General features: G+C 48.5%; 1 protein-coding gene across 4 annotated transcripts in view; it reads right to left on the bottom strand.

Annotated features, from left to right (window-relative positions):
- Positions 1-9,917: 9,917 nt before the first annotated feature.
- Positions 9,918-25,517, bottom strand: part of BAALC (BAALC binder of MAP3K1 and KLF4) — a 107,037-nt gene continuing 91,437 nt past the window's right edge. For all 4 annotated transcript variants that reach the window (XM_045050175.1, XM_045050176.1, XM_045050177.1 and 1 more), the window contains 2 exons: positions 24,955-25,121; positions 9,918-11,483 (listed from right to left, as the gene is read on the bottom strand). In XM_045050175.1, the coding sequence (XP_044906110.1) occupies positions 11,373-11,483; positions 24,955-25,121 (278 nt within the window). In that variant the 3' untranslated portion in view covers positions 9,918-11,372. The remainder of the gene's footprint in view (positions 11,484-24,954; positions 25,122-25,517) is intronic.

Raw genomic sequence — 25,517 nt, 5'->3', positions numbered from 1 at the left:
CCCGCGTCAGGCTCTGGGCTGATGGCTCGGAGCCTGGAGCCTGTTTCCGATTCTGTGTCTCCCTCTCTCTCTGCCCTTCCCCCGTTCATGCTCTGTCTCTCTCTGTCCCAAAAATAAATAAAACGTTGGAAAAAAAAATGGGGGCTGGTTGCCAGAGAAACCAACCACGTGATCAGAGGGTTGGAGTCACACCTCCACACCCCTCACCCCTACCTCTGGGAAGGGTGAGGAGCTGGAGATTGAGTTCCATCACCAATGGCCAATAATTTAACCAATCATGCCTATGTAATGAACCCTCCATAAGAACCCAAAGGACAGGTTTAGGGAGCTTCCAGGTTGGTGAAAATGTGGAGATTTGGGGAGACTGGCACACTTGAAGAGGCATGGGGGCTCTCTGCCCTTTCCCCATACCTTGGGGATCTTCCTGGATCTTCCTGGATCTTCCTGGTTGCTGTTCTTTTGTAATAAGCCAGTAATATAGTAAGATGTTTCCCTGAGTTCTGTGAGCTGTTCTAGCAAGTGAATGGAACCCAAGGACTGGGTCACGGGAACCTCTGGTCTACATAGCACAGGTGACAACCTGGACTCTTGATTAGCATCTGAAGTGGGGGTGGGGGCAGTCTTGTGGGACTGAAAATACCTGAATTCTTCAGGTGGATAGCATCAGAATTGGTTTGTGGGATGCCCAACTGGTGTCGAAGACTTGCGTGGTGGTATGAAAAAACCCCCCACATATTGGGTGAAATGACTCCAGATTTTGTGTATCTCCAGGTCTGACCATCCCCCCTCACCCTCAAGCCACACACTTGAATTTCCAACCTCCTACTCAGCACCTTCACCGTCCAGTAGCCCGAAGACACCCTCGAGGCTCAAACAGAACTCTTGAGTTTCTCCCCAAACCTGTTCTCCCCAGGTTTCTTCTGTAGCTTCTCTTAGTAAATGACACCACCAGCCAGCCAATTGCTTGAGCCAAAAACCTAGGAATCATCTTTGATTTCCTTACTTGTCCTCTGTCTCGATTCTAGGCCAAAAAGCAAGTTCTGTGAGCTCAACCTCTAAAATGTATCCCCAATACATCTACTTCTCCAAACAGTAGCCAGGGGACCTTATAAGAATAAAACCCCAGCTCCTTGCTACGGCCCAGGAGGCCCTCTGGATCCAGCCTCTGCTTTGCTGTCCCATCTCACCCCGCCCCTCACCCCTCTCTCCCTCGGGTCCAGCCACACTGGCTTTTCCCGATCCCCAGCTGCAGAGACTTCGCACTCCTTTGTCACTAGGCCCGGACTCCTGTCTGCCCGGACGGCAGTTTTGTGCAGCTGGCTCCTTCTAGTCACTCCGGTCTTGGCTCAAATGTCCCCCCTACACAGGCCTGCTCTGACCACCCACCCTGTGCCCAGGCCGATGCTGCCCAGGAGAGCATGAGCTGGGCCCGAGCCATGTGGACCCCTGCCCGGGAGGACAGCTTGGCGGGGAGAAGGGCTTCCATACAGTGAGATTGTATGGAGTGGATCACCCCCCTCCTCCAATCAGGACAGGGCGGGAACGATAGCATGGTCCCCAAGCCCAGGAGGTACAGCTGGAGAGACCCAGCAAGGGAGTCTGTGAGAACACAGAAAATCCCCAGAAAAACAAAGTAAAACAAAACAAAAACACCGAAGAAGCAAATAATAAGAGCTTTAAGTATTAGAAGAACTGGAGGGCCGGAAGCAAGCTTCTAACCGGGAAAGAAGAACTCTCGATTCCCTTCCCCTCATCCTTCGGCAAACTGCGGAATGCAGGGGAGAGGAGATGAGCAAATAAGGGACAGGAGCTGACCTGGACTTCTGCCCTGAGGCAGGTCTGCCGCTCCTCTCTGCAGGCACGAGGGAGGGATGATCTTTCCTGGGACTTGCCACTCTGATTCCTGAATTGAGACCACGTTTGGACTTTCCGCAACTGTAGGGCTTTCTGTTACCTAAGGATGCCCAGAAAAACCTTAGGGCTGCTGTCGGCGGCAGGGGAAAACCTTCCCTTTTAGGATACATGTTTAAGAGACAGTTAGAGGCAAAAATAAAGCCATATTGTGATCACATCCCGCGAGCAGTCCTACCTTCCACTGACAAGCAGCCCAGCTTGGAGCTAAGCCAGGGTCTGTCTGAATTCCAGGCCTTTGGAGTGTGTAAAATGTGATCAAGGCTACAGCAGCAAGTGATGGGCTACCCGAATCTCCTCCACTCTGTCTTCTTTGTCCAGAGGCTTTTCTGTGTCTCAAAAATTAGCCTCAAAGTGGGTGATGGGCAGAGAGGAGGGCACTTATTGGGATGAGCACTGGGTGTTGTATGGAAACCAATTTGACGATAAATTATATTTTAAAAAATAAATAAAGTTAAAAAAATTAGCCTCGATTTTACTCAGGAATTAGTAGGTGAATTGTCACTATTCTTTGTCTTTCAGGGATTTCAAATAAAGCTGTTTTAGAAGGATCTTTAAAAAAAATTATTTTCCTGTGTCCACATAGATGATATTTTGGAATATACGTAGTTACTTGGTTTTTCCCTGGTTTTGACAGCCAGCAAGAAACAGACGAGGAGAACCAAACGAGCCTACTCTCAGTCACTTGGTCACACACGCTGGAGCTGAGCGTTCTCCCTTCCCAGAGAAGGGCATTGCACGTTTGGCTCCTGGTTCCGGACAATGTATCGGTGCAAAACAAATCTGTGAAAATCCCAGCCCGCTGCCAGACAGCTCCTCACGAGGGACTCCTTTACGCCTAAAATCCTGCCTCCCTTGCTAGTTACCAATTTAACTAGAACTTGCCAATTTAACCATGCAAATGGAGCTTTAAAAGGAAACACCAAGGCTCCATAGCCTAAAAACCAAGGAGGCAAGTTTTCTTCTTCTGCATTATTGTGAGTCAGTGCTTCTGCCCAGAACGGAGCATGTGTTCCCTTGAAGATTTCCTGAGGGTGGCGGCTCTCGTCTTCCCAGGGTGCCCAAGGCATATTTTTGTATTGAATAACGTCGACCAACAAGGAATTCCCTGAAAATTTAAGTAAACGGGCACTTATCTGGGTAGTTAGAATTGCAGTTCAGGAGACCCAGCTTCGGGGAGAAATAGGACTCCTGTTCCGAGGAAGACAAAGAGGGGGCAGAGTTAGAAAGACAGAGGTCATGAGGGCAGATCTCCTTTTAGTCCCCTACGGAAACCAGGATTGAAACGAAGGAAAGTGGGATCGGTTGGGCTAATACGCAAATGAGGAAATGAAACTTGTCAGAGCACGTGGGTTCTTTTCAGAGCGAGGAATGTGAATGACTCAGGTGTCATGGTGAGGAGGGAGTTAGGTCCTGGCTGAGTGCTTGCAGCTGGCAAAAAGTTCACAGTTTCTCCGCTGAGGAGGTCCATACATTCCTCCTGCCCCTTGTGGCCTCGTGGCCCTACTTGAAAGGGACTCTCGCAGCTAGGCTCCATTTTGAAATCTCCTTTACAGTAAGAAGCGCTTATCTTGAAAGAAGGTGCTTTTGTGGTGAATTAGAAGATACACCTCCTTAAAAAATAAGGACCCAGCTCCCTAGTATATTTACCCTTGATCTGAGTTTAATTTTTAATTTTTTGTTATTAAAAACATTTTTTTAGTGTTTATTTTTGAAAGGGAGAGAGAGTGTGTGAGCAGGGGAGGGTCGGGGAGAGAGAGAGAGAGAGAGAGAGAGAGAGAGAGAGAGAGAGAGAATCCGAAGCAGGCTCCAGGCTCCAAGCTGTCAGCACAAAGCCCCACGTGGGGCTCCAATTCATGAGCCGTGAGATCATGGCCTGGGCCTAGGTTGGAAGCTGCCCAGGTGCCCCCTTGAGCCGAGTGTTATATGCCAGACCTTGCCCATGTCCTGGGAATTTCAGGGTTGTATCACAGTGCAACAGTAATTAACAACCTTGTGTTTATCTTCATATGCTGGACACCGGTGCTAAGTGCTTTACAGATAATTCTTACTAAATCCCCCTGCTCCCTTGGGATACTATTAGCGCCATGCTTTTTAAGTTTACTTATTTATTTTGAGAGAGAGAGCGCGCCCACGCAAGCAGGGGAGGGACAGAGAGAGAGAGGGAGACAGAGAATCCCAAGCAAGCTCCACACCATCAGTGCAGAGCCTGATCCGGGGCTTGAACTCTCAAACTATGAGATCATGACCTGAGCTGAGATCACGAGTCAGACACTTAATCGACCGCGCCATCCAGGCACCCCTGGAAACTCTTCCCATCCAGGTTGCACCCTAACCAATGAAACCAGAATCTCCAGGGCCGGGACCTGGGCATAAATAGTTTTTAAAGCTCTCCAGGTGACTCCAATGTGCAGCCTTACTGCAAGCCATCCGTGTTAAGCAACCCTAATAATTCGTTCCACCTGCTAATTTTTTTTTAACTAGAAAAAAATTCTATTCCATTTCGTTCCTTTCCATAAGCAGCGGTCGAGCAGCCACTGTGGCCCGGTGCTACTGTCTGCATGGCATGTCCTTTCTCCTGGAGGACCCCGCTATCTGAGGCCATAATTTTCCTATTCTGGAACAAAGCAGGAGTGCTTACTATGGTAGATCTATAACACTTAGGTTTGCAATACATTTTAGAAAGATCCCCCAAATGTATTAATATTACCTTGAAAGGAATTTTAACATTATAGCAGAATTCAGAAGGTGGCCATTGCCTTTGTTGCTGTTGAGAAAAAAAGGGAGAGAAAGCTAAAAGAAACAAAGGTGAAATTTCACAGATTTGCAGCTAGGGTGCTATCATCGATCCTGGCGTTAGCGCCAACAGCTTGGAAGCGCTGAGACACTGATGCTCTGAAAAGGGCTGTGAAGTCACTTGCCATCCATTGAGACGGGGAGGAAATTCACACTCACATTCATGGTGTGGTGGACGGGGCGCGGTTTCCACAGACAGGCAGGCATGGGTTCACGCCCCAGCTCCGCTGTCCGCTAGCTGTGGCAACCCGCCTTCACGTCTCTGCCCTTCACGGGGCTGCAAGGCTCACTGGCAGGATTGCTTCACTGATCAGAGAGAGTGCGAGGCACCCAGCGCCCTACCTGGCCCAGGGCTGTAATTATCATTATGTGACAGACGCCACGTTATCTACATTTGTGGTCTCACTTAATCCTCACAACGGACCCTCCCAAAGATGCTGTTATTCCCACTGAAGGGAAGTGAGCCCCTCACAGGCTCCACCGTGTGCTCCTGGGTACACAGTTGTAAAATGCCAGGGTAGGGGCTGTCTCCTGCACCGGAGGCCCGGGTTCTCTGTTTTGCCTGGCTGTCTGGCTGCCACCCCTTGATTCAGAGGCCATCCCATGGCTGGTTTATCTATTAGAACAGAAGGACATCGTCTGTGGATGTAAAATAAAAAGGCAAACAAAAATTTGGGGCTATCTCCCCGGCACACGGCAAACTGACGAAAAAGGTTATTCGGAGCAGAAGGGGCAAAGTTATGCATCCATTTTTTTTTTTTTTCTTTTAAAGTGGAGTTCTCGGGGCACCTCCGTGGCTCAGTGGGTCAAGCCTCTGACTTTGGCCCAGGTCACGATCTCACAGTCTGTGAGTTCCAGCACCGCGTTGGGATCTGTGCTGACAGCTCACAGAGCCTGGAGCCTGCTTTGGATTCTGTGTCTCCCTCTCTCTCTGCCCCACCCCTGCTTGTGCTCTGTCTCTGTCTCTCAAAAATTAATAAACGTTACCAAAAAAAAAAAATTTTTTTTTAAATAAAATGGAGTTCTACCTGGAAAAGTCCTGGCTAAGAAACTAAAACTGCCAAGCTCAGCCTGGCAGGAAGTGCCCAGACATAGCTCTCTGCTGGGTTAAAAAATCTGGGTGATGAGGCGCCTGGGTGGCTCTGTCGGTTGAGCAACTGACTTCGTCTCAGGTCATGATCTCACGGTTCATGGGTTCGAGCCCCACGTCGGGCTCTGTGCTGACAGCTCAGAGCCTGGAGCCTGTTTCAGATTCTGTGTCTCCCTCTCTCTCTGCCCCTTCCCTGCTTGTGCTTGGTTTCTCTCATCTCTCAAAAATAAATAAACGTTAAAAAAAAAAAAATCTGGGTGATCCATTGCCTGATCATGTCTGGGTCTTCTGACAGTTCCCTTTTCCTAGAGAATTAAGGATACATTCCTTCTGATATTGGTTTTTACGGTCTTCCATGGGGGATGGTTTGGGAGAACAATCTAAAGAAATTTTTTTTTTAGTTTATTTGCTTCTTTATTTTGAGAGAGACAGAGAGTGTGAGTAGAGGAGGGGCAGAGAGAGAGACAGAGAGAGAGACAGAGAGAGAAAGACAGAGAATCCCAAGCAGGCTCTGCCCTGTCAGCATGGAGCCCGATGTGGGGCTCAAACTCACGAAAGTATGAGATCATGACCTGAGCCGAAACCAAGAGTTGGACGCTTAACTGACTGAGCCACTCAGGCGCCTCACAATCTGAAGTGATTTAAGGAGACATAAATACGGCTGAAATAGTTTAGGAGCTCACTGCATGAGAAACTGGGAAAGAGAGGCCGGGTGGGGCAAACAGTAACAACATTTCTCTCACCCTGTCGTACCCTGTCTTACCAAGAACCGTGTTGAACAAACCAGAAACTTAAGAATCATCCTGATTTCTCTCCTCTTCATTTCCTACACCCATTCCATCAGTAAATCTTCATGTTTCCATTTCCAAGATAGAAACTTCTGTCCATCTTCACAATCACTCCCCTATTCCTTGCCACTAACGTCTCCCCACCGGGGCCACTGCAGGAATCTCTTAAGTGGTCTCCTGCTTGCATTCTGGCCTCCTTCCAGTCCATTCTCCTGTTAATGTTCTCGGGGCAGTCATCACCATCTTCAATTATTGCGATAATTTATTTCTCTTAGTTTGTCTCTGCTGTCTGTTTCCTTTACTAGCATGTCAGCTCCATCGGGCAGGGGCCAGGTCTGTCTTATCCCTCACCGTACCACAACTTCTGACATCTCGAAGCTTCTTGATAAATACATGGGAAGGAAACGAAAGTTGAGTGAATACCAACTTTAAACATGAAGTCACATTTGTAACTTGCCTCCTCAGAAAGTTCTCATGAGACTGGCTTCCCAGACTGGTGGGATGGGGAAAAGGACCTTCTGTATTTTGACGACTCCTGAAGGGAACATGAGAACACAGTCTGGCGCAGGGGTTGCAAACGCCAAAGGGCTCAGGCAGGTACCACCAACCTGGAGGCTGTAAGCTGTGTGTAAGCCACAATGAGTGGCGGGGGCCATGACCGTCTAGAGACCCCCAGAACTTATCAGCTCCAGCCAACTGTGTCTGAGTGGCAACAAGAGCCCAGGGGCGTCACATCTCCCGAGCTTTCAAAAGAAGATGGAAAGTTTCTGTATCAGCTAGAATTGGGTTCGGCTGGGAGTACTGACCTGAAAGAGTAGCCTAAGTGAGGTAGACGTGTATTTCTCTCTCACAAAAAAGAGGTCTGGGACGTGTAGTCCTGGACTCACGGAGGCTCAGTGGAATGAGGGACCTAAACTTCTAATTTACTGCCCCGCTCAGCATGGTTTCCGTTTCCAAGGTTCCCTCATGACCCAGTGGGCTGCTGTGGCTCCAGCCATTACTCCTCATTCCAGGGAGCAGGAAGGAAAAGGAGAAAAGAAAGAACCTGACCATTCTTTTATAAGATTCCCCGGGAGCTTCGTGGCCTGTTATTTCATTTCATTGGCCAGAACTAAATCATACAGCTACTCCTCGCTGCAAAGGAGGCCAGAAAGTATAATCTTTCTTCTGAGTGGACATGTGGCCAGCTAAGAAAGAAGGGGAGAATGGATATTGGAGTTCTCAACGACAAGTCTCCGCCAGAGCTGGCCTTTTCTGTGAAATCCTCGGGTTTTAACACCATGACAGACAAATGAAGCATGTCTGCCATTCGGTTCAGCGGAGAGGTTTTGTGAACCCCGGTGGTTTTGTGAACCCTGCTTAGGGGAGCAAATACGGATGTGATACATTTCTGTGGCAGGCTGGGCTAGTCGGTGAGTGGGGGTGGTGAGGGTCATAAACAGGTCTTGGACAGGGAATCCAGACAGGAGTGTGTTCAGGTGGCCTGGGGGGAGGGGGGGCACTGTGGAGGTGGCAGCGGGAAAGGGTGAGGAGATACGGTCCTTGGCCTGTGCTCCCAAGGAGTGCCTGGGGCCTGGGCAGATCAGGGAGGCCCTTGGCTGCCGTGACTTCTCTCACCTTGAGGTCTTAGCTCTTCTGATGGCTGCAATTCCAATCTCCTCTCGATGGTGAGGTCTCTCTTCTTTCTGACCTTCACTGAAAGTGCTCTCTCACACTAGGTCAGGGTCACCCTCTCTGGAGGGATAAGGAAGCCCGAGTTAGATCCGAATTCCCCAAGCCCTCTCCCGCCCTCTTCGGTCACTGCTGCTACCCTCTCAGACTGGGGCTTCACTTCCTCTCAGGCTCAGTGCTGATTCCCCTCAGAATAGCTCGGTCTCCCAGGCACGTCAGACCTTGTTGGCAGGAAAGACACCACCCCACATGTTGGAAAAACCACTGGGTTTGCAGGCAGACTTCCCTCCCTTGAATCCTTTCTGCATGGCTTACTAGTTAAGTGACTATAAATACTTTAAGAACTGTAAACTGGAGAATAGAGTTCTCCTTACCTACTTCATAAAGCTTTATGAAGGGTTCACAGAGATCATATATATATATATATATATATATATATATATATATATATATATGTATCTTCTTTGTATCAAAGAAGAAAAAATCTAAATAGCTCTAAATATAAATGGAAGGTTCCAGTAAAGACTCTCTGTATCGTCTATATGTTTGAAATTGATGACTTTTATTGACACAAACTTTGCAATAGAAAGTGTTATGTTAAGAGAATAGTGAGAATCAGTTCTTGTATCATACACACAGGAAAAAACTGCAGATGAATTTCCAGTAACACGGTTTAACTTCTGATCACTACCTTTTTGTGAAATCCAGATTGTGCCAGGGAGGCGCAGATCATATATGCCCCTCATTCCTTTCTCCCCCAGAAGCGAGACATTGTTTCTATATAAAACAGAGATACCCTCTCCAGTTAATGCATTCCACCGCAAGGTGCAACAGTTACATGAAGCACAAACGAGGCTGTAGACAGAAACTGGTGTAGTCCACAACCCACGGACAGGGGCATGCTGGGGAAGGAACACCCCACACAGAGACACGACACATGTGCCTAGGAGAACGAGCCCTTGAACTTGCAGGATTGTTGTCAACCTTTGGCAGTTGGGGGCTCCTGCTGAGTAACGCCAGTGGGGACATCGGAGCCACAGATGTTGCTTGTATTGTATTATTATTATTTAATTTTCAGAACATGAAGTTCTTTAAAAGCCCTTTCTCAAAGAATCAAAATGATAGAGGTTTGGGAAAACTGTAGCTTTGTGTATGGTAAAAAGGCTTGTGCAGTGATTAGAACACCCAGATCCGGTCTAGGAGAGAAAGCTACCCTGAATGTAAAAGTGAGAATTCACAACATACCCTACACTTTAGGGTCTAAGTTAGTCCCCTAGTTATGAAGTCCACTGTCAGATTCAGAATATACAAGGGTGACTGGCCAGACTCAAAATCTCTTAGCATCTGCAAGGTGCCTGATGCAGGGCTGGTATTAAATGTTTAATGAATAAATATACAGTCTACCAAAGGGAGGGAGGGAGGGAGAGAGGAAGGAGAGAAGGAGAAAAGGAAGGAAGGAAGGGAGGAAGGAAGGGAGGGAGGGAGGGAGGGAGGGAGGGAGGGAGGAAGGGAGGAAGGGAGGAAGGGAGGAAGGGAGGGAGGCCGTGCTTGTGTTTGAGGAATAACAGAATTGACAAGTAATGAGGCCAAGTTTCTAAATGTTAACCTACATGTCACTTCTCTGGACCGTATTACATAAACACACACCATCAGGCTGCCCATTTCTGCTAAACATGGAGTTTATTGGTATCATTTGGTACAACTTTAGTCCTACCTTTCCCAGTCCAGGCATGTTAACAATCGTTTAAAATTATGCTACATTACTTTGGAGGAAGATGCTTCCACCTAACACGTGTAAAGAAATGTTAGATAATTTTAATCTATCAAAATATTTTTTTTTACTGCCTCTGATTTCTAACACAGTGCACGTCGGTCAATGTGATGGCACATCAACTCGGCACTGCCTTTCTAAAGCGATTCCTTCCGGCGCCTGGGTGGCTCAGTCGGTTAAGCGTCCGACTTCAACTCAGGTCACGATCTCGCGGTCCGTGGGTTCGAGCCCCGCGTCGGGCTCTGGGCTGACAGCTCAGAGCCTGGAGCCTGCTTCCGGTTCTGTGTCTCCCTCTCTCTGCCCCTCCCCTGTTCATGCTCTCTGTCTCAAAAATAAATAAACGTTAAAAAAAAAATAAAGCGATTCCTTCACGGACAGCACACGACGTAGCCCTAGGCCTGGCGCTGTGTACGAGAGGCTATGTGCTGCCAGTATGTTCTGGATTATCTGCCTCTTGCGAGCAGTGTCTACGCTTTGATTAACAACTGCAAATGACCCAACTGGAGAGAACAGACACTCAAGAGCACAAGCGAAGACAACTGGGACGCTCTGAAATGCAATGTCTGGCTAAGCCCTGAGGGCCGTCCTGGTCGGATGTGTTGACCACGGTGACCACGATATTGCGGTACGTGGGCAGACACGGACACCTGTATGGGGGGGGGGGGGACACTGAAGGCAGATGAGAGACAGGTGTGACTGCATCACAGAGACCTCCCCAAACATGCTGTGAGCGCGGGCGGGGTTAGTTTGTGTGACACTGGATCTCTGAATCTGTCTCGGACTGAGCTCAGGAGACGGGTGTCACAGGGGTTTTCCCTGTTTCTCGGTCTCTCCTACACCTGGGTTTACAGGTGGGCGGAAGACGACTGTGAAGTGAACACGGTAGGCTTGCCGACGGTGGGCTTCCTTCCGAAAGACAGAACGAAGGAACAGGCCGACCCGCCAGAGCGCACACCGCCACGGCCAGCGGGGCTGAGAGCCCACGTGCGCGTCGTTCTCCCAGGAAACGCACTCCGTCCACTTTTCTCCGTGTCACAAACCCGCCCGTGGCTCTCGCTCACCACGGCCACGTCAGACCGCATCGCAGGGGCTGCAGACAGGCACCGTCACTGCAGCGTATCACCGTTTGCAAGCACTGTGCCAGTACAGCTCTGTGGTGAGGAGGGCGCCGAGAACGTCCCCGCAGCCCAGGCAGCCGCTCCCTGCCCGGTAAGACGGTCCCTCGGGGCACTCAGCAGCGCTCACGTCCAGCAGGGGCCACCCGCTTCTTCAAGGCTCCTTGATGGGCTCCAGTAGGTGGAGGGCACCAGAGCTGTCCATCGGCGCTGCCAGCCGAACGCTCCTGCTAGTTAACACAGTTCTTCGAGATTCTTCGACTTCTGTCTGCCTGTCGGATACTGTCTGTAACATTAATGGTGACTTCTTTTGCAGACATTCGCTTAGCGTCTCTTTTAGCCTGTTGGAAAGGTTAACATCATGAACTGAGTTAGTAGAACACATCCCGGTTTGCATTAATCTCCTGAGTTCGCTGCACACACGCGCGCACACACAGGCAAGAAGAACGACCCACAGGAGCACAGGCACATGTCCTCCTTTTCAAAGCTTTCTCTGTTGAAACTCTCATGTTGACCTAGCACAGAGCCTGGCATCAGGCATGCTCAGTAAAACACTGTTGAATGAATGCATTAATTAGCGAAGGTCCATCAAGGGGTAGTGTGAAAGGTTTCACAGCCGGCTTTAGTAAAGCAGTTAAGGAGTTGAGCTTTGGAGCCAGACAGGCTTGTAGTGAAAGACCGACTAGATAATTTCACTATGTGCGAGTTTTTTCTTTTTTAAATATTTCTTTTTCATCATAGAATCTTTCTTTTCTCTCTCTCTCTCTTTTTTTTTAAGTTTATTTATTTACGTTTAAGAGAGACAGCACAGGTGGGGAAGGGGCAGAGAGAGAGGGAGGGAGAGAGAATCCCAAGCAGGTTCCGCACTGTCGGCGTAGAGCCTGATGCGGGGCTCAAACCCACAGAGCCGTGAGATCATGACCTGAGCCGAAACCAAGAGTCAGATGCTTAACCAACTGAGCCCTCCTGGCGCCCCTGAGCAAGTTTTGTCTAACCTAACCCTCAGTTTTCTCACCTGTAAAATGGGGGATAACAACAGGACCTACCTCACAAGATTATTGTAAGGATTAAATAAGGTCACGAATTAAGGTTCTCAACATAATGCCTATTGCTAAATAAAACTGACACACACACAAAAAAGATTCAGTAAGTATAAGTAAAAAGGAAGATAAATTATTTGCTTCTAAGTGAAGATAAAATGATCAAAGTCCAGAATTCGTATTAAATACTAAAACATTGGGGCGCCTGGGTGGCTCAGTCAGTTAAGCGTCCGACTTCAGCCAGGTCACGATCTCGCGGTCCGTGAGTTCGAGCCCCACGTCGGGCTCTGGGCTGATGGCCCGGAGCCTGGAGCCTGTTTCCGATTCTGTGTCTCCCTCTCTCTCTGCCCCTCCCCTGTTCACGCTCTGTCTCTCTCTGTCCCAAAAATAAATAAATGTTGAAAAAAAAAATAAATACTAAAACATTGACTAAACTGTAGGCTCTTGTACCCTATGTGCCCCACCTCAAGAGTAAACTTTAAGTTAGTGGGGAGTGATTTTGTGTCCATTCCGCTCAACTGTATGCTTGCAGCGAGCGCGAGAGGGGTCCTGTTGAGTCGTCTCCGTAGTAGACAGAGATATGTGCTGCCCAATCCCAGTCCAGGAAGCCCTGCTGCCTAGCAGCTGGGAGTGCAGTCAGTGAATCACTTCCAGCCGTCCCCTTGGGGTGTCTCAGCTGCAGAAAGCCCCCTCACCCCGGGTCATGCCTTTGCCAGGGTGGCCCAATGCGGGGTATGAAGGCCTAGCCATTTTGGTACAAAGCAGGCCGGCTCTGAGCAGCCATTTAGCTCCAGAGCTCCCTGTGGGGCGGGCTCGGCTGCGGCTACTGCTAGGCCTGCCTCTGGCTCACCTTCTCCTCTGCCCACTCCTGCTTCCGGCCCTCCCCTCCGCAGGGGTTGACGGGGCACTTCCCAATGAGCATCCTGTATAATGACATCGCAGCATCTGCTTCCTGGAAAACACAGTCAGCCTCAGATCTGAGGAAGCATCTCCCAGGGCGTGAGAGTCTCCCCGCCGGGCGTGGATGCAGACGGATGCGTGTTTTTAATACTATATGGCCCCCGAATATAAGCCAACTACTTCAGCTGTAGGGCGTCCAAAGAAATGGTGGACTAGTGCACCACTGGAGAAAAATAAATTGGCCTGGTTAATTTACTAACAAATGATAGGTGGTTTGTACCATGTCACATACATCCTGCGTGGTAGCTGCTGGAGACGCCCCCTCCAGATTCTCTTTACGTGCCTGGTGCATCCATACCCCCAGATGCTGTGAGTTTTGTCTAACTGCCCACAGCAGCACCCAGTTTTTGAGAATCGTCTGATCAGATGACATCTCATCTGATCAGAGCCACCTTGCTCAGAAATGCCACAGAGGTCACACACTAATTCCTGGAGACAGCCCAAAGTCCATGTCTGATGGTTGGGGATATAAAAGGCTGGCCATGTTGCCTCAAGGGGATATAAATCTATGATGTCTTCATGCTCCAGAGTCCCCTGTGGGACCAGGCTCCCTGAGGGAGTCAGCAGAGCTCACATATTTGCTGAACTAGGTCCTCTGCTCCATCCTGCTTCCCTTATTACCATATGGGCTTCACCTGACAGTACTTTTTTTTTTTCTTGATGTTTATTTATTTTGAGAGAGGTGGGGGGGGGGGTAGACAGAGAGGGAGAGAGAATCCCAAGTAGGCTCTGTGCTGTCAGTGCAGAGCCTGACATGGGCTCAATCTCGTGAAACGTGAGATCATGACCTGAGCTGAAATCAAGAATTGGGACGCTTAACCGACCGAGCCACTCAGGCACCCTGAGAGTACTCTTTCAATCAATTGCTTGCACAAGAATCCTCATCGTAGGTTCTGCTTCTAGGGAACTTGACCTAAGAATACTTTATGGGTGATTTGAGAGGTATTTAAGGGATAGTATTGACCATATGCAATTTGAGTCTTACCCATTGATTTCACGAGCTAGGATTTTACTGTTTTCCTCTTCATGTTCCCAGTGCCTATTACCATCTGAGACAGAACAGGTTCTCAATTTAGGTTTGGCTGAATTAGTGGGTGAATGAATGAATGAACATACTGCATTTGTCAATGTCCCCTTGCTTTAACGACCCGAAGTCAATGCTTTTTAAGGATTCAGTCTTACAACTCAGCTCTTCCAAAGCCTGAACTGGCACCAGGGCTAGCACTGACTTTGATGGGTTTATTTCTTGCTAAAAGCAGAGAACCCATAAAGTCCCACCCCCAATTTGATTTCTCCTAAAGAAAAGTGTGGCAATCCTGAGGCTGATTCCATCTGATTTCCATTTGGGGTGCAATTGCACACAAGCTTTGAGGACTGGGGCATGGAATAGAGACACAGAGGCTGTATTTGAAAGGAGCCAAGGTGACGGCAGCATTCCTCTCAAACTGGTGGGCAGTCAGAGAGCTTTCCAGAACGGAAATGTAAACTTTCCAAAAGGTACAACTGCTTTCCTCTAGAGTTACTGGCAAGATTTCACAAAAGGTTATTAAAGATTATACCCAGAAAATGCTCTGCTCTGTATTTCAGTCTGCTTCTCTAAGCTTAAAAATATAAGCAAAAATTTAATAGTTGGATGATTCTTAATTTCCTAGCCTGGTTAAGTAGAGAGTCCAAGGCTACAAAATAGTCATTCCCAGAACAGCCACAGACTATGTATGACTTTTCAAATTGTTTTAATGTTTATTTATTATTGAGAAACAGAGACAGAGCACGAGCAGGGGAGGGGCAGCGAGAAGGGGAGACACAGAATCTGAAGCAGGCTCCAGCCTCTGAACTGTCAGCACAGAGCCCAATGCAGGGCTCGAACCCACAAACCACGAGATCATGACCTGAGCCGAAGTCAGACGCTTAACGGACTGAGCCACCCAGGTGCCCCTGTATGATTTTAATCTCAAGCACAATGGGGCAATTTCTTTTTTTTATTTTTGCAATTTCTTCTTCTTCTTCTTCTTCTTCTTCTTCTTCTTCTTCTTCTTTAAATGTTTATTTATTTTTGAGAGAGAGCAGGGGAGAGGCAGAGAGAGAGAAAGGGACAGAGGATCCAAAGCGGGATCTGCGATAACGGGCTCTGTGCTGATAGCAGCAAGCCCCGACACAGAGCTCGAACCCACAAACTGTGAGATCATGTCCCGAGCCCAAGTTGGCTGCTCAACCGACTGAGCCATCCAGGCGCCCCTGCTTTTTGCAACTTCTTAAATCTGTATATCCAGAGAAGCCTGCCCTAGCGGTGGTGTTCAGAGCACAAGCTTTGGGGCCAGACAGACCTGGACTTAGGGCAAGGCTTTGTCACCAGTTAGTTGTCACAAGACATGTTCCTTTAACCTCTGAGTCTCAGTTCCCTTACCTGAAAAATGGGGAGATAATGCCTGATTCTCTGTGAGGCTTTTTGAGAGAATTAAGCATGTCACTTAGCATTAATAGGGTGACCAACTTCCCCTGGTTGGCCCCAAATTGACCGAAAGTCCTACATTCTGGGAGCCTGCTCAGGCCACTGCAAACCAGAACAGTCACCCCAGTTATAGCTAACATTAATTCTATTTGCAAAACGGTGACGTCGAACATACTAAATTTAAATGGAAAGCCTTCTTATTCTACCTAAACTATGGCTCTTGCTACTCCTGTGTCCAAACAACAAGGACAATACCTCTGCAAGGTTATACATTTGGATAAAAGGCACTGGAGTTCTCTACTCCAATGACGGATACAGGTTCGAAGCCACAAACAAGTCCCTTTCAAACAATTACGCTGTATTGGTAATTAAACATTAGAACAACAGTGCATTCTCTTGGAAGCATTTTATGAAATAGAAGCTTTCAAGTCTGAGGCATCAGCAGAAAGGCGTCCACCCCTTTTTACAGCAGCACAGACATTCAGGAGGTCGGTCGTTGCTGTAATCTAGTTACAAGTTGGAAATCTCAGATTTCAAGCCTGAAGGAGAGGGAGAAAGAAGATGAGAAAGAGGGCTACAATGCCAGATTATTTTCTCTAGAAGCCCTGAGGAGTTACTTTGCCCTTCTACAGGAGAAGAGCTATGTGGATACGTGGGACAATTGTCCCATTTTGGTCCTCAGAACCTCTTGACATTTTAGGGGCGCTGGGTGGCTCAGTCGGTTAAGCATCAGACTTCGGCTCAGGTCATGACCTCGTGGTTCGTTGGTTCGAGCCCCGTGTCAGCCTCTGTGCTGACAGCTCGGAGCCTGGAGCCTGCTTCGGATTCTGTGTCTCCCTTTCTCTCTGTCCCTACCTACTCGCACTCTGCCTCTGTCTCTCTCAAAAATAAACAAGCATTTAAAAAAGAACCTCTGACATTTTGTATTATAGATATTTTTCTCTCTGATGTGGTTCTCAGCCAGCCAAACCTTTTTATTTAACATCCCACTCCCTTTACTTAACTAAAGGAAAAGAAAACATGTCCCAGTTGCAATTACTGACTTAAAAAAAAAAAATCTGGTTCCCAACTCAGTGATGAGAGAAACCTATTTGGCACCTTTTTCTTTTGTGGCTGTCTGCTAATGCAATCCTTCCTCCACTTCTAAAATTCTTTTTTTGTGAGTTTCATCACCACTGACTCTTGTTAATGGGCCACCTCTTGATTCTCACTCAGTTTTACAGCTTTTCTGTTCTTCCCTCTGCCTCATTTCAATTTCTGCAGGTGTAGAACTCTGTGAATCATGGATTTGAGTCCTCTTGGTACTGCCTCTCTAATTAAAAGTAATTTATTGGCGGCCATTTCTCAAGGGTAACCAGATTGACTGTGATAACTTCCTGGCAGCCTCAAACCCAGATGGACTGTTTCTCCAGGGGTTTAGAAGACAACGACATCTGCGTGGTTGTTGCGGGAGGCCTGGACTCAGGGGTGCGGCTGAGTCTGCTCAGCCCTTTCTTCTCACTTTCCCCCCAAATGGGAATACAGGTGTTCTCAACTTTCCTTTGACTCCACAAATATATCTATACCCCGCAGGATACTGCACAAACCTTTCCGCATTTCCTCACACACAATGAAGAAAAAAGCAAGGCTTACCAAGATTATGATTTTTCAGACACCAATTTTCCAGTATAACTGTATTTTTTATTTATAAAAGCCATCCATAATTATGGTCAAAGAAATTCAAAGAGTAGAGAAGGGTACAATGAAAAGTAACATCGCTCCCACCCTCCGGCCATGTTTGTGCTTTCACCAGGGGTAACCACAGCTAAGGATTTCTTGTGGAAACTTTCAGGGCTTTTCGAAGCATATAGGAGCTGAGGGCCTTCCTATTCTCTCTCCCAGGGTTCTTTACTTCCCTCCTGGCCTTTAACCGCAGCTTGGATTACATATTTGCTTGTTTACTTATGTGTTTTCTATATCTTCATCAGATTATAAACTTCAAGAAGGTAGGGACCCAATCTGTTGTGTTCACCGTGGTATCCCCAGAATATAATTTAGTGCCTGTCACATAATAGACACCCAACAAATAACTTGATGAACACGCGTATGAAAAGAAATCTTCCGAAAGAAAGAGACAAAATGTCCTGGGAACAGCACTTGTTTGTACTGCCCTGCCCTAGAACTTTCCTACAGTGTTTGCATTATGCTTACAATTGATTACTTCTTGCACCATGCCTGAGAGACAGCCAGAAATGGTACTGTGCTTCCTTTCCTGATGAGGCAGCAGAAGTCACTTAAGCCAACGTGATCTGCCCAAGGCCAATGTCAATATAGGGGGTGGGTTGAACTGAAGATGATAGTCCTGGGTCCCGCATCCAGCCTCCTACACCTCTGCTAAAAATTACTCTGGATTCTCCACCATTTTGTTTTTGGTAATGGGAATGAAGAACATGGGATTTGGAGGCAGACAGACCTGGGTTTGAGGTCCAACACAGACAAATGACTCTTCCCCGTGCCATGCTGGCCAAGTACCTAACCTTTCTGAGCCTGTTTTCCCTAGAGGGAAATGCTGCCGCTTCCCCCTGGGTGAGGGGTAAGATGATGCCATATGCGGTGTGTGTGGACCACTGCAGACACTCTGAAAATATCAGCTCCCTCTTCTCCTTCCCAAAAGATACAAGACCAAGGCTTGTCAGCTACAACTCAAGACCTTTTTCTTCTTTTCAGTGAAGCTCCATTAAAGGGAGACAGACAATAACATCTAGCTGTTCCCAAATTCTGGGATTTCATTTGCTGCTTCATGGCATTAATTTGAGGTCATCAGTACACTTTTTTTTTTTAACAGTTTATTTATTTATTTTTTGAGAGAGAGCGCATGCATGCAAGCAGGGGAGGGGCAGAGAGAGAGTGAGAGAGAGGATCCCAAGCAGGCTCCACACTGTCAGCACAGAGCCCAACGTGGGGCTCAAACTCACAAACTGTGAGATCATGACCTGAGCTGAAATCGAAAGTCAGACACTTAACCACCTGAGCCACCCAGGCGCCCCCATCAGGAAACCTTTGAGCTCAGCAACTCCACCGAGGGCCAGGACGCTAGCCTCCAAAGGCAGGGGTCAGATCCCCCCTCAGGCAAAACTCTTCAGAACTCTCCAGACCTGCAGCAAATCCTGTGCAGACCACAGCCCCACACAAGGTACTCACTTAGGCTACTCATCGTAGGGGATTGTATCTAACAGGTAGCGAGTGCCAAAAGGGGTGTCGCTCTTCAACTTGATCCTCAGGTAGATCAAACACTAGGAAAGTAGCAGAACCTGCTTGAGAAAAAGCACAGGATCCCACAGAACAGCCATCAATCACAGGACGGTGGCGCCGGAGGGCGGCTGGGTGGGAGTGGGGCTGTGGGAAACCTTGCTGATTCTCGTGAAGTACTAGGCCAGTCTCATCCCATCAACAGGTACTCAGGAAGCACATACTAGGTGCATAACCCTGAAGTAGGCTCAGGGGGGCAAAGAATTAGGCGGTCTCTGCCCTGAGAGTCTTCTAATCGAATTGGTTCTTCTGCAGACCCTTAGGTGAACAGTTAGTCTTGTAATTCTTCATCTATGGAAGGTAGTAGCCAGTATATGGATGCATATATAGAGGTAGTGGAAGTCACTACACACACACACACACGGACACAGACACACACAAGCAGGGGCATGCACACCTACACATACACACACACACACCCTCAATATCCCTATACTGCTAAATTATCTCCTTTACCCGGGCTTCAACTAGAATGTGCATCACAGTGCCCCTCTCACAGCTCTCCCTCCCTGGTTTCCCTCAATGTTTCTCTTGTCCCCTCCTTCCTCTTGATGACACGTTTTTGTTTTCCTAAGAGAAACTCCTGTTTGCTTTCCAAACTCTTCTCCTGTATTTCATATTGCCGCCATGCAGGAGGAATTCTGGGCTTGTCCCACCCTCCTTTCTGGGTCAGGCTTCCCTCTCTGGCCACAGCCATTTCTGCGAGGCTTCACCCATCGTCCCTGGACTGGACCGAGCCTTGCCAACAGTCAGTCACTGGGTGTAGGGGCAGGGGGAGCAGAAAGAGAGGGCTCGAGGAGGGAGCTCCTCAGCTGAGAATCAGTCCGGACGCCGGCGAAGTTCTTCAGCACAGTCTGGCCACTTTGCCAAGAACAATAAAGCAACTCAAAACGACGCAGCTTCTGAAGACTCGAAGGCTCATTGGGAGGCCAGCCACACACCCAAGCTTCATCTGCTCAGAGCTGTACCCACATACACATTTCTACCTTAGCTAAATACTTGAGGAGATAGTTCTGGGGGAGCAAAAGAAGAATCCTAAGCCTGAGGAAATGGCAGATCCGAGAGCAAAGGTTTGGAGGCAGCTCAGAGTTCCCGAACAATTAATTAGCAGGAGAGAACAGCAGCTAAGAACTTCCTCTGATGTTCTTATTGAGCTCAGGGAAGGAGCTGGGGGAAGGAGACCCAGGCGATGGTTACTAAGATGCTGAGATGTCACAAAGGTCCCAAGGGACTGGAGGAAGTCAAGGTGCAATAGAGAAAGAGAAAGAGCTCTCTACGGAGACTGTTCTCATTTGCAAAAGACCATTTTTGTCACATTCTTTTTTGCAAGTTAGCACCTGTTAACACCAGGCACAAGACAGGGATCGGAAGGAATGGAAATATGAAAGCTATGGCTTTGTTGATGGGACAGAAGTGGAGAGCAGCCCGGAACATGAGATGCCGTTGCTCACGGCCATTAGCACCACTAGCTGTCCCCATCACCCTTCGGAAAGCAATCTGAACCGTGGGGTGGCATCTGTGTTAAACAGAGGGGTTGCTATCCCCTCCTAGTGGCCTTCTATTTGCTTGAAATAAACAGCACTATTTCAAATCGATAAAGCCTTTGTTCGTTTATTCTGTATTGTCTGACTCCCCAGCCTCAGCCCATTAGAACTGGCAACTGCTTCAGAGCAAAGGGCTCCTTCCACTCCCGGACCCTTGGCATCAGAACACCACCTGGCACACAGATGGCACTCAGTGGAAGAACACTATATGAATGAATCAAAAGAATGCTTTTAGGAACTGAGGAGGACATTTTCCAGGCCTAGCAAGGATTGCTTTTAACACTCAAACTTGTTTTGTAAATCTGAATGGGGATACTGCGGTAAGCAGGTGCATAGAGATGCACGCTTCATGAACAGGTTCTTCTGGAGAAAGAAAGCTTTTAAAAAGCGCCAAAAAACCATTAGCCAGGTGGCCTGATGATATACAGGGGAATGCTGTGAAATGATAATAGGTCATCCCTGTGGCAGCCGGGAGCGTAGAGGAAGAGGGAAGAGGCGAGTGGATACTGCCTGAGCAAGATACTGAAAATGCAGGAAGTTCAGCCCGGAGTAAGACCAGCTAGAAGAGGTAGTATGTCGAAGGCCGTGGAGGGTTTAGGAAGAAACAATGATCATTGAGCAGATTCACAGCTGAGAGCTGTGTTGGTATGAGATAGCCCTGCGGACAGAAACTTCAACCAGAGGTAAACTTGTAAACTCACATTGCAGATAGAAAACCTTTGCCCCGGCTTTTGAGGAACTCAAGATGTCCGGTGGCTGGTGAGATCTCAGGACACAGAGACCACTGATGCACTTCCGCAACTGTCCGAACACTCAGAACTGAAGCTGTCTGCTCCCTGATCTCACTTGGGAAGTAGTTACAACATAGCCATTGCTCATTGAATTGTGACAACAATCCCCCGCGGATGGATTAGCCATGGGTGCCACCTGTCCCCGGAGCTGTGCTGGTCAGGTGTGTGTATAGGTCCTCATTCCCTCCACACCCAGGGTGGGCTCCACGGTGTGTGTGTGTGTGTGTGTGTGTGTGTGTGTGTGTGTGTGTGTGTGTGTGGTGTGGGAACTGTTTCCCTTGGCTATCTCAGAGTCTCCGTTCTCATCTGTAAACTGGAGACAGTGTCAAGATTTTAGAGTCATTGTGAGGATTAAGTGAAATAGTATAACAAAGTGCTTAGTATCCTATGCCTGCCTGCAAGGTTGCTATCACAGGCCTAAGGAAGACTAAGCACAACGTAACGGCTTTAAATTCTTATGTTCCGTAACCGGAATTCACCGCTGCTGGTTAGCATGCAAAATGGTATGACCACTTTGGAAAACTATTTGTCAGTATCCATAAAAGTCGAATATATCCCCATCCTATGAGCCAGCAATTCTACTCCTAGGTATATACTGAAAAGAAAGGAATGTCCACCCAAAGGCATGCACGAGAATGTTAGTAGCTGTATTGTTCACAATAGGGCCAAACCGGAAACAACTCTGATGTCCTTCAAGCACAGTGGTTACATTCATAGAATGGAATAGACATAACAGTGAAAATGAGGAAATCTTTGCAACTCACAATACCACAGATGACACTCACTAGCATAGTGTTGAACAAAAGAAGCCAGACCCAAAAGAGCAGGGACCGTATGATTCCATTTATAAAAGTCTAAAAAATAAACAAAACTGGTCTATAATGCTAGATGTCAGAAGAATGGTTAGGTTGCAGGGGTGAACAGTGATTGGCACATCCCAGTCACCATGGTGACGAGTGCAAGGGAGATTTCTGGGGTAGCGATAATGTTCTATGTTTTCATATGGATGATGGTACACGGGTGTGGCATCTTATAAAAGTTCATTGCGCTTATGACTGACTTGGGCGTTTTTCTGATGTATGTGACACGTGGTAGATAGCATTATTTTCCTTAATCCTTTGCTGTCTCTCCCCTAGGGACAGTGTATACTTCCTTGCCCTATTGATGTTGGGCTTGTCCATGTGACCTGTTTGGGCCAAGAGGAGATTAGGTGGCGTGATATGAGCAGAGACAGGAAAAGTGTTCCAGAAGTTTGGTTTTGCCCTCTCGGTTTCCTCCCATAGTCATGAGAAGATATAGCTCAGAGAGCTGCTGCATATATGGCCTGATTCCCAAAATTATACATACATGGAACAGATTAAGCTATACCCGGAGCCTGGAGCCTGAAGTGAGGCCTAGCCATTCAAGTTGCATGCAAGAGGAAAAAAATTATCGTCTGAAGCTCCTGGACACTGATATGCTGTGGTGTGCAGCATTACTGTGGCAATAGCTGACTGACACCTTATTCTTCAATAAAAAGGTCCTTTGCCATCTCTATGCTCCATCTTTATACTAGTCACCTGTTTTAATTTAAAGTCCCTGGCACCCACCTCCAGCACGTATATGAACTATTTATGTCCTAAGTCAAATGAGCTGTTTCCTTTTCTGTAAACTGGGGATGATGCTTACTTTCCGGTGCTCTTGGGAGGATTTAATGCACCAGCAGACCTAAAAGCACCTTGCAAACTGCAGAGCACAATTTTAAAGTGACGAATTCTGGGGCCAGGAACCAAGCGTGTGGATCACGCCACACACCAGGCAAAGCTGCTTCCCGCCTGCCGCGACCGTCTGGACTCAAAGGGCGAGGGCACATGCGTTGGGAGGAAGCTAGGGAACCAAAGTCAGGGCCAGCACCAGAGCAGTCACCGAGCTTCTGTGGGGCCTCCCCTTGGGGGAGGCACTGGTTATTAGGTCTCTGGCAGACCAGCTCACAGGGCGCCTGGGTTGCTCGGTTGGTTAAGCATCTGACTCTGGCTTTCAGCTCAGGTCATGATCTCACTGTTCGTGAGATCCAAGCCCCACGTGGGACTCTGTGCTGACAGTGTGGAGCCTGCTTGGGATCCTGTGTGTGTCTCTCTCTCTCTCTCTCTGCCCCTCCCACACTTGAGTGCGCTCTCTTGCTCTCTCTCAAAATAAATAAACTTAAAACAAATTGCTGTTAGAAGGCCAGCTCATGCACAGGCCAAGCAGGCAAAACGGGAACACAGGAAGGCCAGCCTCAAGTCTACCTCCCCCACCCGTGTCTTCCTACAGTGTCCGAAGAGCCACCATTGGTGTTTCATTCCACCGGGCTGCAGCGCTGTGTGCCGAGCCATCCCCTGCTAAGCCTTGCTGCCTTCCTTACGGCACTTCTCAGTTTACAAAGGGCGGGGCCCGCTGTCCTCTTGTTTTGGAATTATTTCTGTTGTGTGGATAAGGAACCCGAGACTCGGAGAGATTAAGTGGTTCCTGCCAGGCCACTTAGTTAATGAGCATCAGAGCTGAATTTGCAACAGGTTTTCTAACCAAGGGTTAAAGAGGTAACTCACTCGTGTGAGCAAGAATTCTATCATCAGAGGACAGGCTGCAGCCTCAGAAAACAGGTGGCACCAGTCTGAGGGCTAGGACCAGTACGTTTTGACAGGGGAGGTGGAGGGGGGAGGGGGGATTGGGTGTGGAAAATCAGCATCCGGTGAGCAGTGGACTCTGAGGAGGGTGGGGCATGGGGAAGAGGAGGGGGTGAGGGAGGAAGGGAGTAAGAGGAGAAGCCCCCCCCCCCAACTCCCTCCACCCCGCTCCCCCACCCCGGAGGCTGCCGTGGGCCTTTTAAGGGCATTCTTTCCCCTGGGAGGAGCTAGTGCCAGCAGGGGGAGCACGTCCCAACAAGAGCTCTGGAGGCAAGGGAAGAATCCAAAGGATGCCAGCTGGCTCAGGGATGCCATAGTCAGACACTAATAGTCTGCGGGTAATGCCGCCACCACATTCTGCAGTGACAGACCCCCTTGGGGACGCTCCCGCTGCCTGCCTGGTGAAAGGGTGTGCGGTAAAATGTCTGGCTCGCCTCCTACCACACCGGTTTTCTCTCTCCTTCCCTGTCTACCCTGAGCCCTGCCAACTGCCTGGCCTAAGACTGGTTACAGGAACCAGTACAGCCCCCAGTGTCAACGCGGTGAGAGCTGTGGTGAAGAGGAGATCCCGAGCAAAGCTGTATTTAAACACACGTTTTTTTCTTTTTTTTTTCACGTTTTTTTTTTTAATTTATTTTTGGGACAGAGAGAGACAGAGCATGAACAGGGGAGGGGCAGAGAGAGAGGGAGACAAAGAATCGGAAACAGGCTCCAGGCTCTGAGCCATCAGCCCAGAGCCCGACGCGGGGCTCGAACTCACCGACCGCGAGATCGTGACCTGGCTGAAGTCGGACGCTTAACCGACTGCGCCACCCAGGCGCCCCAAACACACGTTTTTTTCTTGAGAGTGCAGCTAGCAAGGGCCCATTTCCCCTGATTCAAAAAAAGCACAGCAACCCTCAAGGCAGGGAGTGGGGTGGAGTGGGTCCTGCTATTTTCTTTGCAACAATATTCACACGGGGGGCATGGAGAATTTCCACTAGCAAGGCGAGCCGTCACGGCTCCTTCCCTGGGTACCATCTCAGTGTGGCCCAGGCCTGAAGCAAGCTTCTCCCCTTTCTCCGGTCCCAAGTGGGTTCTGTGGCTGTCACCTACCTCCGTGGTCCGCAGGCCATTCTGTTTCTGGGTCAGAGGGCCTGAGGTGAGGCTCTGGGGATTCGGGCACTGGGTCCCACAGCTCATCCTCTTCTCTGGGTTGGATATTCCACCTGGGGCTGTCGATCGGGGCACGCCGTTGGAGGACAGTCCATCTTCCAGCACACCTTGGGGAGAGAAGCAGAGGATGACCCGTGACAGCTGCTGTAAACAGGCCCCAAGAGCGTGGGGGGAGAAAAGCCGAAAAGGAGAAAATAAGTCCTCAGAATCCCACCATGCAGAGCTACCCTTTTCTGAAAGAATATGTGTGTGTGTGTTAGCAAAAACGAGACTTTAAAATAATGTTGTAACCTGAAACGTTTACTTAACAATCCATCAATCACATTCTTCCATGCAATTAAGTATTCCGCCATCGTAGTTTTCACACACTTAGTCTGCCATCGTGTGGATGTGTTTTCATGTATGTATGTATGTATGCACTTATTTAAGAAAGCTCTATGCCCAACATGGGGCTTGAACTCATGACCCCAAGATCAAGAGTCCGGACGATCAACCAACTGAGC

The sequence above is a fragment of the Felis catus genome, chromosome F2, assembly GCF_018350175.1.
Source record: "Felis catus isolate Fca126 chromosome F2, F.catus_Fca126_mat1.0, whole genome shotgun sequence".
Lineage (NCBI taxonomy): Eukaryota > Metazoa > Chordata > Mammalia > Carnivora > Felidae > Felis > Felis catus.
Note: the sequence above shows the minus strand (reverse complement) of the source record. Positions and strands in the feature narration are given on the sequence as shown.